At 41.0% G+C, this 14,624-nt stretch overlaps 1 protein-coding gene and 1 long non-coding RNA gene across 5 annotated transcripts; one reads left to right on the forward strand and one right to left on the reverse strand.

The window, feature by feature from the left end:
• Positions 1–1,627: 1,627 nt before the first annotated feature.
• Positions 1,628–4,486, reverse strand: LOC135497047 (peroxisomal membrane protein PEX14-like). The gene is made up of 8 exons (XM_064786710.1): positions 4,287–4,486; positions 4,025–4,157; positions 3,717–3,827; positions 3,296–3,390; positions 2,997–3,197; positions 2,696–2,787; positions 2,295–2,427; positions 1,628–1,994 (listed from the first exon to the last, which is right to left on the reverse strand). Exons 1-8 carry the CDS (start codon positions 4,311–4,313, stop codon positions 1,773–1,775), a joined length of 1,014 nt encoding a protein of 337 aa, XP_064642780.1. The 5' UTR covers positions 4,314–4,486; the 3' UTR covers positions 1,628–1,772.
• A 321-nt stretch (positions 4,487–4,807) lies between these two features.
• Positions 4,808–14,445, forward strand: LOC135496799 (uncharacterized). 4 transcript variants are annotated; one of them, XR_010448722.1, is made up of 9 exons: positions 5,670–5,823; positions 7,092–7,166; positions 7,408–7,462; positions 7,688–7,747; positions 8,481–9,167; positions 9,734–9,851; positions 10,266–10,390; positions 10,676–11,048; positions 12,534–14,445. It is a non-coding gene; the product is annotated as an uncharacterized LOC135496799 (long non-coding RNA). The 4 variants fall into 4 exon arrangements; XR_010448724.1 differs by lacking the exons at positions 5,670–5,823; positions 7,092–7,166 and adding an exon at positions 4,808–4,825; XR_010448723.1 differs by lacking the exon at positions 7,092–7,166 and having other exon boundaries at positions 5,671–5,823.
• The last annotated feature ends 179 nt before the right edge of the window (positions 14,446–14,624 follow it).

Genomic DNA, 14,624 nt, shown 5'->3' on the forward strand with positions numbered 1-14,624 from the left:
TACATTCTGTAAGACCAAAACAGTGGACCTCAGTATGGTAGAGTCACTTTGCATCTGCATCATCATGCGTCCACTAAAGGCAATGTGATCATAATCTTGGACCTGTCTTCAAGTTCACAGCAAAAGGAAGCTCTTCCAGGGACAGTAGGATCCAGATATTGTTCCATAATAGGTACATGAAGTACTTGAGACATAGGGCCTACCTCGTATACATTAGCTTACTTCAAGAAGGCTACTGGAGTTGCAATGCCAAGCTGGGTGGGGCCAATCTCCAAGAGCACAGTGAGATGGAAGCTCTACCAAAGGCAGAGGGGCCTGATGTTGTCCCAGGTACATGAGGTCCTGTTGATACATTGGCTTACACGGGTACTAAGGCTACTTCAAGGAATCTTCTTAAGTTTTCAAGTTGAGTACTTAGTCCTGTCTTCAAGTGCACAACCAGATGGAAGCTCAGTGCCAGAGACAGAAGGACCTGCTGTTGTCCAAGGCATGAGGTGCTTCAGGTACATTAGCTGCCCCATGCACATGTACTTAACAGCTGCTCCATCCAGGAGTCACTTTGCAGTATTTGAACCATTATGCATCCTCTACTTGGGCAGGTCTTCCAGTGCACCATGAGATAGTATCTGCTCTACCACTAGACAGAAGAGTCATGATGTTGTTCCAGGTAGGCCTATATGAACTACCTCAGGTACATGTGACATAGGCTACTTCATGGTGACTTCATGAGTGGCTGGGTTGGGTACTTGTGCCAGTCTTCTAGAGCACAGTGAGACTGAAACTCTGACAAAGACAGAAGAATCCTGATGTTGTTCTTGGTACATGAGGTACTTCAGGTTCATGAGATACCTCGGGTACATATGCTACATCAAGGAGGCTTTTCAAGTTGTCAAGATTGGGACTTGGGCCTGTTTTCATGAGCACAGTGAGATAGACACTCTGCTTGAGACAAGGGGACCTAATGTTGTTCCAGGCAAATAGGGTACCTTGGGAACACTAGGCTACTTCACAGAGGCTTCTTGAGTTGTCAAGTTTGGGACTTGGACCGATCTTCAAGAGCAGTGAGATGATGGCTCTGCCAGACGCGGAGGGACCCGATGTTGCCCAAGACACATGAGGTACCACAGGTCCATAGCGGGAGAAGGGCCTGAAAGCTCTACCAGAGGCAGAAGGGTCCTGGTGTTATTCCAGGTGCACGAGCTACCTCAGGTACGAGGCTACTTCATGTGAGCTTCTTGAACTGCCAAGTTGGGTACAAGGGCACAGCGAGAGACGCTCCACTGGAAAAGGATCCTGATGTAATCCCAGGTACACAAGGGACTCCAAGAATTATAGCTGCCTTGGGCACACACATATAGGCTACTTGAGTTGGCTCCTTTTCCGAGTTGGCAAGGAGGGTACTTGGGCCCGTCTTCGAGGCACAACCAGATGTAAGCCCAAGACAGCCCAAGATGTCTACCCAAGACAGCATGACCACACATGTTGTCTTTGGTCTGGTGCCCCATAACCCATGGTAAGGCAAGATGGTGCCATTGGGCTACAAACCCATCATACAGTTTCTCCCTGCCGGTGAGAGTAGGAAGATTGCTTTGTTTAAGTGTAAAAAATGTAAATATGAACATGTATGTAAATATCAAATTCAATTAATTTATTCAATTATTTACAACCTTAATTCAAGACCTCTTTTACATTTCACTATAGTGATGAATTGCACATTTACTGGAACAAGTTTTGTTGCTTTTGATTGGGAACCCACTTATTCAGGTTCCATATCATTGTTCATTGGCAGTCATATTTTCAGATTCCGTCAGACTAGCACCTTCTGTTGGTACATTTTCATCTGCTGAAACTTCCTGACCGACCACACTATCAACTTCATTGGTTCCAGTCTCCGGTGCAGCAGATTTTACGTCCTCTCCACTGTCATCCCCGCTGACACGGTCGCTGGCGTCGATTTTGACCCATGAACTCTTTTCCTCTAAAGACCCGCTACTCTGAAACCGAAATTATAGGCAACATTAGAATAAGCAAGAAAATAGTCATTGAAAGTAAGAGATAAAGATATGAATATATGAATCACTGAAAATATCTTAAAGTCCTTCTTAAAGTTTTTGGCTCATAAACCCACTTGTAATGAAATCTTGAAGAAGCAGAACTGAGCACAATTGGACATAGAACTTACACTGTGACATTCACATATCAGGAGATAGATAAGGGTTCTGCTGCTTTTAGTTGAAAAAGTTCCCAAATATTTCACTGCCTTGATTAGGACAAGAACTATAAGTCCACCTTACCTCATTACCATTTGATGGTGAAGTTTCCTCTGAATGACTCCTCTTGGGGGTCGTATCATCAGTTTCCTTTTTCACCTCACGCTGCCATGCTGGAATGATGGGCGAGTTCTGGGGCGGTGCGGCAAACTGACGTCTGTAAGAGGAAATGCCATCAATGAAAGTTCATGAGAATTTGATTGCCCATCTTTGACTGAGACGACATAAAATGGAGATGGCTTTCTCCCAGCCTTTTTACTGGCAGCTATGCCTATCTATTAAAAGACACCATCCAAGTGATAACATGAGTAGCATACACACGTCCTTTAAGAGTGAACTGGAGCATCTATAGATGGGGTGCCAAATTCTGTTGCTACTTACTACACCTTGACTTTTTGTTCTTGCAGTAAATACGCTGTACTCACCTGTTTAATAACAATGATTTAAGTGATGCAATCTCTGCCTTTATTTCAGTGGAGTTTTGTTGATCTTGATATTTGACTAAACTTTGAGTGTTCTGAAAATGGAAGAAAATTTACCTCAATGGTAGTTCACTTCTCAATTTTTGGAACGAACAGAGTTGCCCTTTAATGATTCAGTATGCAGTAACTAACTACATCTGTACTTGCACGTGCAATCCTCTCCACAATTTGGTGTCAGTGAACATAACACTTAGCCTGATTCACTTCCACAGACATCAGAGAAAAAGACAAAGAAAAAACCTACCTGCTTGTCCACTACTTCATGGACCACCACCTGTAATTTTTCTTGTTGTTGGCTCATGATTGCCTCAATAGAGATCAGTGTGGTGCTCATTTTGCCCAAAATATCTGTCATATTGTTCTGAACCTGGCTGAGATTTTTCTCAATCTTTTTTAATCGAGTCTCAGTGCTGTCTTCACCTCTCAGATATGGCAGAAGAGTTTTCTGAAGAACAGAAGAAGAAAATGTCCAGTCTAAGTATTTCAACCTAATTTCCAACTCCATCAATCTTACAGAAGTAAAATGAACAAAATAGAACTTACTTTTATAAACTTGTAAATGGCATAAGTAGCACCCCCAATTAGAGCAACAGTAAATGAAACATCTTTAAATCTTGACCAGGGCGAAGGAATAACAACTGGAAAGAAAGTACATTTCCAAAATGAGTATTATGCTACTACACAATTTTCATCCCATAAATTCTTGTTCATCTTTAAAAAGAGTTTAAAAATCTTTGAACAAAAAGAGTGGATATCTGATTAGACACACCTTGGAAATATTCTTGAAGAAGGAAGACGTGTATACTCACACAAACAGTAACTACATACTGCACTATTCAATATAACAAACACTCAAGACTAATAAAGTTTTCCTGAAATTCTTCCCAAATATTTTGCCTTCTTTTAAAAGGTCTTAATTTAGACTCACACGCTAATCAAAGAGAGAGAAGAGAAAATCTCTTACCTGAGACAGGAAGTGGGGTAGCCACCAATTGTTGACTAGAATTTATCACAGTATTATCAGGGCTAGTACCAGAACGCTCAAGAGCCAAGTCGATTTCTTCGTTTGTAAGACCTAAAAAGCAATGGATAAATCAAAAGTAAAGACCAGTGAGTAAAATTTACAAGCAGATGTGTTCAAGTGAGCTGCATACTTTTCGGTCAGCTAGGACACCTCTCTATTAAGGACAGCACTGGTCAGTTCCGAAGATGTCCTTAATAGAGAGGTTCTACTGTATCACAATACATTACAACCCTGAATAAAAAACATACCTTTCTTTTCTAAGAACAACCTTTTCTGTCCAAGAGGACTCTCCTGAACTTTGGGATTCTGAAGAAATTTGACTGCCGTGTTCACCAGGTTTTCTCGAATATTTGGTGAAGACATCTTCTCCATAATATTAATCTGAAAAACAAGAAGAAATTGCAGCAGTGACAATGACAGTGTATGGTAAATCATTGGTTAAAGACCACCTCCTTGGCCTCCTGTAAACTCGTGTTGTTGTGGTTCAACACAGACAGTGAGACACACTACCAGTTGTCGTTGTTTGTCAGTCATCATGGATCTGCACCTCTATCTGCTTAAGTCTCTCAATCAAACTGTCATGTCCAGGAATTAGAAATCAATATCTCTGGCCGCGTTAGGCCTGGAAAAGTGTTACACTGAGAGCATTATTTGCTGCCCACCAGTTAATTGGGGACATGGCGAAATAAGGTAATTATCGTGTGAAAAGTTTAGTCGTTTTTCATATGCTTCACACATTAACATCCCTGTCACTACCTACAAATTTGACATTGAAGATATATTTTCTAAATATACACTCACAATTACAATGAGATATTCTGCACTAACGATAAAATGGGGAAATTTGGAGCAGAAATTCCAACAAACTTCAGCAAAACCTGTGCTGCCATCTGTTAAGTGAACTTTACCCCTTTACCTCATACGCATGCGGATTATAACATTTATTTATATTTTTTGTGGCGCTCGATTCAAACTACTGACGTATATGTTAATTAAGTCATGAAAAGAGCTATTAGGGAGGTTAAGAACCCGAACGATAAACGACAACGGTAACGACAACGACGTCATCCTCCAAATCGTCTACCGTTTCAATGAATTACTGTTGTTTCGCTACATTGCCAGTTCGCTACAAGTCGTTTCGCTACATGTGGCGGTCGTTTCGCTACATGGTAGGTCGTTTCGCTACATGGGTGGAGTCGTTTCGCTACATGATGGGTATGGTCGTTTCGCTACATGTGGCGGTCGTTTCGCTACATGGTAGGTCGTTTCACTACATGGGTGGAGTCGTTTCGCTACATGATGGGTATGGTCGTTTCGCTACATGGAGGACGTTTCGCTACATGGGTGAGACGAGCGAGCCAACGCGAAGGCCTTGCAAAGGCCTCCAAATCTGCGTTGGAGTGCGTTTGAATGACCCCTGTCAATCAATAATAAGTACGTATACACGGATATAGACGGTTGAGCGAGCCAACGCGAAGGCCTTGCAAAGGCCTCCAAATCTGCGTTGAAGTGCGGTTGAATGACCCCTGTCAATCAATAATAAGTACGTAATTGAGCGAGCCAACGCGAATGGATGTCTATGAGGTTACTGGTCCATTCAAGTGCGAACAAACGACAAGAACCCCTTGCGCGCCATCAAACCGTATAAGTTTTTTTACCGGCAAACTGTGCTATAATAAATTTGTAGTCACCACCGGGAATTATAGTAGGGTAAAATAGAGTAAAAATAATGACTACATCCATGTAGCGAAACGACTCCACCCATGTAGCGAAACGTCCTCCATGTAGCGAAACGACCATTAACCCATCATGTAGCGAAACGACTCCACCCATGTAGCGAAACGACCTACCATGTAGCGAAACGACCGCCACATGTAGCGAAACGACTTGTAGCGAACTGGCAATGTAGCGAAACAGCCTGATACCGTGACGTGTAGGCCTATGTACTGTTGTACACTCACTTCAGTAGTGTCACTCACTCAGTGCTCACACTGTCACCTGTGTCGGTGTGTGTGTTATGTGTGAATTAACAATCTCCCGATCTTCGGTCCGTACAATGTCGAAAATTACATACCCCACTGATACAGTAGGCCTACACCAGTTGAATTTCTCACATATAGTCCCTCCAGGCCTACTACAATCCATGAGTTTGATCGTCCACACACTGATCCAGTGTAGCCTATATTAATAGGCCTAGGCCCTAGGCCTAGTCATAGTGCGCTGCTTGTAACGTGGATGTAAAGCCTCCTTGTTAATGTTATGTTTCGATAGATAAAAGACAGTTTAAGGATGTCGTGCATGTGTGATATAGTTTTCACAACAGCAACAATGTTTTTGTGTCAAACAGATGCGTAAAGATATAGATTTTAATGATGAATGGCGCAGTCACGAGCGTCCAGTGTTGCCGTGATCAGGTGACAGCACGACTGATCACAGTGCCAATTCGCCTCGGGTCTCGTTAGGGAGTCTTCCCTGAATGTACGCGTATGTGCTAAAAGTCTGACTGGATTCGCTATAAATAGGACACCTCTGAGGCTCCGTTGTCATGAGTTACCAAAATTGATGAAAAGGGGCCGAGTTTCACTGTTGTTTCGAACGGCGCTCTGTTCACCAACATTGCGTATTTCATAATCATATAGATATTTGTTGGAAATTATTCCTAGCTAAGTCATGTTTAAGTTGAAATTAATTGTTTCTGAGCTCATGAAAATGTTGTCATTCCATCTTAAGGGTTCTTTCCTGAATTTACGCAATGATGACGTGCCCTCTTAATACTTTGGTCTGAGTGCTTGGTACTACGACTAGTCTATAATAGCATTCTCTACGGTATGAACTCTAAGGGTGTATTCAACTTCTCGTTCTCAAATCTGTATGTGATGAAATTCCACGTCCATGAAACTACAGGACTTTTATGGGTTTTTTATTCTAAATTCACCAGAATTCGAAAAGTTGGTATCCACCAAGTTCACCAGTATGACTTTTTTCTACCAGTTTTCATTGCAAGATCTGTTTTAGGAAAAACTAGCAACTCTACTATATGATTAATACCCCATACGATTTCTATTAGACCCAATCCACAATAATCAAAAAGGTTATTTATTCATGGCTTATGGCCAATCTCATTACCAATCTGGCTTCACGGCCTATTAGTGTATTACATCTGGCACCTTTGTTTGGTTATCTAAGGCAACAACAGACTCAGTCAACCTTGAAGGAAAGTTTGCGTGTGTTACATAAAACCACTACCTGTCACATTTTATACCTTCCAATGCTTGGTTCAAGCATGCAGTGCAAGCAGAATATTCTTTCTGGCAGGGTGTGCACACTTTGACTCATTTCAACATTATGAAATAGCCAAATTACATGTGTTCAGCATCAATGTTCCAAAAGGTGGGTGTCACCTACTAAATCTTGACATTATTATATCGTTTTAGAGGCAAAAGGGATTTTGGAAGAGAGCCCAACTTTCCTTTGATTATTTTTTTGTGGAAAATATGTATTTTTAGGAGTCATTGCATGAGAGAATCAGGCAAAATCTGGTACTTTCATTGGATCTGGCTGAAAGTTGCTTTTTTCATGACTTCTTGTAGAATTGATGATATTATGTATCTGTTTCAATTTCTCATTCCAGATGCTAAAAACCCTCTCCGCGATTGCAACTGAAGAATCTTGTATGATTTGCAAGGGTATGTATATCAGCACGACGATGGATCGGCATGATATGCCATGACCTAGCTCACATTTATTTCCATAATAAGGCCAACCTCTGCCAAAGGAAAGCAAATCATGTGAAAAATTGAGATTCAACCATAATTTTTCGGCATTTAGTATAATGACTGCTGAGTACTAATACAAATACAAGCAGAAATGCTGTAATTTTATTACACATTTGTGCCAATTTATTATTTCAGATGACACAACCTTGTCCGCAATTGCATTCGAAGATTCTTGTTTGATTTCCAAGAAGAAGGGTAGGTATAGTATCTGGTTATGACTCGTCTGCCTTGTCAATAGAGGTGCCACTGTCAAATCTGTGTTATTGTTGGTAAAATAAACTTGTAACTTGACTCCCACAGATCCTCAAGGCAGTGAAAATATTCCAGACTTATAATTGGCGAGTTATATGGAAAAAGGATGAAACAATTTATTTTGGCATGAAGAATAGAAATTACGAAACACATTCTAACTGTTATCGCCATTGCAACTTTATTATGTGCACTCTCCTAACTAATCAAAGATATTAAAACTTTCAACATATCCATAATTTGAATTTCAAAATGAAAGATTTTTATACCAAGAAATGTTTATAAAACGCCGTAATAAATTCGGTACAAATTTTTCCATATCATGTTTTGGTCATGTAATTAAAAATGAATTGACAGTGACACTTCTCTATCCAAATCAGGCGGGTTATTCAAAAGTTGTAACCATAGTAAGATGTTTTGTGTGTGTGTGTGTGTGTGTGTGTGTTTGAGACGGGATAGGAAAAGGGTGCGGGAGGTCATGTGGGGCGGGGGGGAGAGACTATGGTGACTGTTGTGAGAGTTGGAAGTGTGTCTGATGACCGACTTGCTCATTTTGTAGCTATTGTTGTTATTCTAGTTGTTAGAGTAGTTATCGTAGTTATCTAGCTATCGTAGTTATCTAGCTATTATAGTTGTTATTCTTTTGTTTCCTGCTTATCATCTATTTGAACCTATTCAGCTTTCAGTTGTCCAGGCCAGGCCAGGTGACCAATGACGATGATAGATCGGGTTCGATTCAAGCTATACGCTTGGTGTATTTGGTTATCGTGACTGGCGACTTGAGTCTATCTCATCTCATGTCCAAGGCGCGGTGGCTGGGTCCCAGGCATGCTTGCCACTTTGTTCTGCGGTCCTCATCTAAGTTTCGACAGTGATGACATGGACTTAGGTTCAAAGTACGTGTTCCCTTTGAGTCATTGTGGTTGATTGATGGGGGGAATAGACAGTTGCGTGTCGCTAGTCATTCAATTGGTCCCCTTGTTTTAGAGTGTTGGCGGGATAAGTCTTACGACTGTTAACAATAGTAAGCAATAGCTGGCCAGCGATCCCCTACCTGATCTCGAGGGGGATGGAATGACTGGGGTTAAGACCTGTTGTTAACCTGCGGAATTTCGTCGGATGAAATGTCAGGCGTGTCCGTGTGGGACTTGTGCTGAACCTGTTTAGTACAAATGACGAAGACATTGGGCTCTTTGGATAACAACAGTGTTCTTCACCTCCTTGTGCCTCACAAAGCTAATAATATACACCCCCTGAAATCGACAAGACGGCGATGAAGAAGGAGAGCCGGCCTCCAACTCGTCAGCCGAGAAGACACTGGATGGACCCCAAGAAGATGTTGCTGCCAATGTTGGAGCCATACAGGGTAAGCATCACTTAGTCGTCAGTTATGTCTGGATTAAAAGAAGATGTCAAAATAACTCTGAAAAAAGTATCAATCTGTCGTACAATTTCAACTTTATACGTATTGGGGTGCTACACTCAATTCTGTTCAATCTGTTTTGAAACCTCTTCAACCAATTTGGTTCAAGAATGCAATTGAATGTGCTTTGTTGAATTCGCATTGACTGATTCTCATTAAAACTTGTGGTGTGCGCGTTAATACATATCAAAACAGTCCGTTGACAGGGGTCATGCACACAAGCTTGTGTTCTGTCTTGATTATCTACTAATTACAACAAAGGGCAGGGACACTCATCCGCGAAAGGCACGTTACTACAATACGTGGCAAGAGTTGCACTTTTCAAATCGAATTGCATGCGCATTAGGCCAAGTGTGGTGCAGCCGTTTCGAAACTGGTGTAGCCAATTCGTATTCCGGAGAGTGCTCTCTGGAAAACAGTTTTAAATCGGATTCATTGTTAACGCAGCATGCAGTAGAAACACACAGAAATTAGATAAACCCCTCAACAAAATATTTGATTCTTTTTAGGCAGCCCGAGCCAACATTGTACAAGGGCCACAAGGACAAGGGACACAAGGACATGAAGGACACAGGGACAAGGGACACAGGGACAAGGGACACAAAAGACGATGTTGCAGTCTACAGGGTGAAATTTTGATCTGAATCTTGACGACCAAATAATTAGGAGTCGATCAGAGAAAAATAATAAAAAAAGAAGTAGAACTTAAAGGGTGTCATTGAAATTAATGTCAACTTATACATAGGAATCATCCCAAATAGACTGAAGCCAAAAGAAATTATTTCTTTTCTGTGAACCCTCTACCCCCTTATTAATATTATGACTAAAAACTGAAGACTCTGTCTTCATGTCTTCAACAAATGAAATTGGCCAGGATTCATGAAGATTACGCCTGCCAAAGAGTTTGCCGATCAACATTTTATTCCCAAGAAAACGCTGTCAACTGACAACCATCTCGCCCATATGAAAAGAAGAAAATCTTTTGGTTTCAATCTATTCATTTTGAGATAGGTCCTTGAATGTATTTTTCCTGTTATCTAGCCCTCTGCAGATTGAGATGATGGCTGTCGAGAAGATCCAACCACTCAACCACAGTCTACAATTCGTGCTATGGTAGATGTGACTCTCAACGATTTTGGATGACAATAGAATCCAATGCATATATGGTAAATATAAATAGATGACAAGACGGTAAATGGGTGAACACGCCATGGGCTGAGTTCGTTTCATCAAGTCGCAAAATGGTTGATTTTATCTTCAAACTGCACGAGCAACCTCAGTTTGGAATTGAATTGCTAATCAAGTGTCAAGTACTCTAGCGTTGTGGTCGTCAGTATTCTAAGCCTTTTAGAAAATTAACTGGTAAATTTGATAAAACTGAATGAAAGGCCCTACGGCACATGCATCAATCATGGTAGAATAATGGAGTAACCTTAAATTTTGTTTTCCAGTCGCTCACAGATACGGGCAGACGACGGAGATTCGAGTGGATTCAGTGGATCGAATGGTTGCGCTGAGGGATATCCATGTGCAGGATTGATGAACCACAGTTCAGCAAACGATGCCTTGACAGACCAATTCAAGGAGAACCTTCGCTAAGATGAAGAAGGGAACGTGTTTACTGTGTGGATGGGAAGGACACTTAAATGTCCGTCATTCTAATAGACTATTATGACAATATTCTAATTGACTAGAATGACAATCTTAACTCGAAAGGGACTCTCTGGACTTACAGAAAGCTACGGACATAGAGCCCTGACATGATACCCTGCAGCCACCATGAGGACAGCCTATCTCATACCTACGGAAGGATGCCATCACACGGTAATATGAACAAATCAATTTCAGTTTTTCAAATGCCCTTAGGTATGGCCATTGGCCTGATTTAGAGATCGTGAGCTCTCTGTTGAGGAACAATTTTCAAATGTTATTTTTGCGACACCAATTACAGTGCAATTTTCATCAAACTCGCGGTGATGATAGTTTGGACCAATCTTAATTAGTAAAACAATAAAATGTTGCAAAAAGAACTGGACGATAAAGAATGTTCTTGGTTGTAAACAGGATAATTTAGTTATGTACATGCAAAGTCAAAGGCTTTAATCACGTTGAAGGGGGACTATAAGGCCGAAGTTACATAGACCTCATTCGTTCATTTCCCAGGACTCATTTTCCCCTTTTGCTTTCTTTCCCCTGTGAATGCACGGCCTTGTGGCGTGCATTCACCGAGGAATGAAAGAAAAACCCAGAAAGTGACTCGTGGTAAATGAACGAATGAGGTCTATGTAACTTCGGCCTTAGCAGGAGGGGGGGGGGGGGTTAAATTGGCCATCTTCAGGTGACTAATATGCAAAGTAAGAGCACTGGGTCAGGTTATATTCAGCACTAAATGTATCCCTCATACAGCGTGAATAGTTTCGACATACTCTGAGAGGTGAGAGACCCCTATTGGTGACTTTGTGTTAAACTTATCTTGCCTACCTTGCGGCTGCCTTTTGATTCCTCTTTGGAAAGCTGCCCAGGCACTTATTTGTAATGAGCATGAATATCAACTGTTGCTGATAAACAATAGCTGAAGACTCGGTAGAAACCCTTTGGTAGTGATGGTCAGGGTCTGGTTGCAAGTATTAAATAAAAGTAAAAGTGTGTTGTTTTATTACATAAGCAGTATTATGGCAACACCTTTTTGCACTCAATATAAAGAATGGTTAAAACTATCATCTGTGCAATTCTGATGAAAATCGCGTTGTTAGTATTCCAAAATACCTGGATTTAGAATGAACCGCACTTGTGTAAATGCACCATGTGCCAACAAAGCCTCGTTTTGAGTTCAGGGGTTATGGTTAGGCCGCTTGGGTTGGTGCAATGTCGGTATTGATTGACTAACCAAAACCACAAGGGTGGAGCTAAACCTCGGCTCAAAATAATGACTTGGAAAATGCTCCTTAACCAAACCGCCCTTTTGACAAAACTTCCCAAATTCTAGTCCTTTACCTCCCGCTGAAACTGCTGATTAAGGATAGAATTAGTCATTGTAATGAAATCAGGCATGTCGGGGAGGAACACAGATTTGTGTCTCTTGCTCATCCAAAGCAGCGCTCAGCGTGAGAGTCCTAAATGAAGGTTTAATAGAGAAGATGTTTTCGAAAAGTTCTTCGTCTGAAACCTATAGCACTTTTCTTAACCAGCATGAATTGTCTACTACCACAAGATTATACGGTCAGCACAATGGCCCGGCCCCTTGACATTGAATTATCAACTTGAGCATGAATGAACAACCTTAATTTTATGTTGTCTTTTTCTTTTCAGCATGATGAGCCGTCCCACAGAAGGGAGAAGGATGTTGTTGACCCAGCACATCCCAACCATGCTCCCATCGCCGTCAAGTAACAGTACGACGGTTAGATTGTATTTTGTCACCGTAGGCTTTATCGTTTTATCAAAATATCTGATTGAAAGGTGATTTAATGAAAATTCAAATTTTTCTGATGGTGAGAAAGCAAATATTTACTCTGCTGATGACAAGCATAGATTGTTTTAATCTATGTTTGGTTATGATCATGACTTGTGCCATGGTTCAAAATCTTACACTTTTCAAAGAAGGGATTGAAATTATCATTATGGCTTGTTTATGGCTAACAAGGGAGCCAATGATAAGTCGCTCCAGAACCCAAACAAAATAATATTCAAGCTAAGTTTTGTTCTTAAGATAAGAAGGAATAACAATTTGGGGGATGGGTTGTTTGTGGCTACCAGAGAAGCCAACAGCTGCCAGATGAGGACCCTGAAATTCTTTTCAGGCAAAAGTTATTTGTATGCTTAAAAATCACCGAATTCATCAGATATTTACTGGTATATCCATCACTTTTGACATGGGGTCCATGTGTTCTTGTTTCGCTGACCCCACGAAACAAGAACACATGTGTCTGATGGAACTGTAGGCCTTTCATACTGTTTCTCAATCTCATCAGTACCACAGAATCAACTGACATGGCCTGGGCTCTGATGCCCATGACCTTACATCACACTGGCTGGTTCAGTTGCTCAATACATGTACTATCATGCTCGAGACAAATGACCAACAGTGAATTGTTGAATTTGAATTTCCTCCTTGAAGAAATACCAAAACATCTTTCCAGTTGAACTAAAACAGTCAGATTTAAAACTCTCACTGTTTTATTCGAAATTTAAAGACTGATCCTTCCCTCGTGGTCACACTGCATGTGAGCCGTTGTCAAAGCATGTCATTCGACAATGGTGGCATGCATGCATCTTTTGTTATGGCTTACCAGGGACCCCAAATTGTTGATGATGATGTTGTCCATGGGTACATCACCTTGGGCAATGAGTGATCACAATGGTTCCTTGATGACAATTTTTTACATGATACTGAATTGATTGAGAAAAGTGTAGCTTAAAAACGTCAACTTTTAGACGTTTTAAAACTTTTGTCCTGTATGAATGTATTTGTAAATCTTGCATGTAAATATTTTGTAAAATGTCTAATGAGATCTAGACTCCATGACTTGGCAAAAGTATGGCAAAGCCAACTTTTAATCTTTGCCCTGTCGAGGTCACCTCTTTTGTCATGCAAACGACATGTCATAACTGCTCCCTTTGTTATGCTAAGTGGCAGCCAGCTCTGTCCAGTGGCCATGACAAATGTGGTTCCTTTGTTATTCAAATCATCAGCAGTGACCAAATCTATTGTAAGCTCACATGGCTCACCTGAAGGCATGAACAACAGGTTTTAATACAATAGCTATTCATGTATTATAAACATGATGAATGCATGGAGAGGTTTAGTGCTAACTCAAACCATTGTGGTGGAGTACATGTAGTTGAGTCTATTGTTTTTGATCTCAATTTAGCATTGTGTTGCAAGGACACTTATCAGTGTTTCTTTGTGACATCTTGTAAAGAAGTTGACCACGTCTTAAAGGGATAGAAAAACTATCATATCTCCCTGTCCTCTTCTTGTATTGGGCTTTCGGAGTGGTGCAGCCAAAAAATAATGTACTACGATCATTGTATGAACTATAATATACAATGTATTAAGTCATTTCAAACATAAGTACCTGTCACCTGTGTGATGGAGATGGCGACTCCCTCCGACTGCGTAGGTTTTCTCCCGGTATGCGGGTTTCCTCCTACACTACATTCCAAATCGTCATCTGTTTTCTTTGTAATGTACAGCAATAAAGTTTTTTTGAAAGAGAAACATTTTTTTTCTTATTGACTCGCCTGTTGACACACCATCACTAATCGAAACTTTTCATCGGAGCCACTGTTGTGCTTACCAGATATTGACCTTAAAAATTGGTCAAATAAAAAATCCCCCCCCCCCGAGGTCATCTTACCAAGTGGATTATGCATAAGGTTGCAACGACCAGAACCACT

This window comes from Lineus longissimus, chromosome 12, assembly GCF_910592395.1.
Source record: "Lineus longissimus chromosome 12, tnLinLong1.2, whole genome shotgun sequence".
Taxonomy (NCBI): domain Eukaryota; kingdom Metazoa; phylum Nemertea; class Pilidiophora; order Heteronemertea; family Lineidae; genus Lineus; species Lineus longissimus.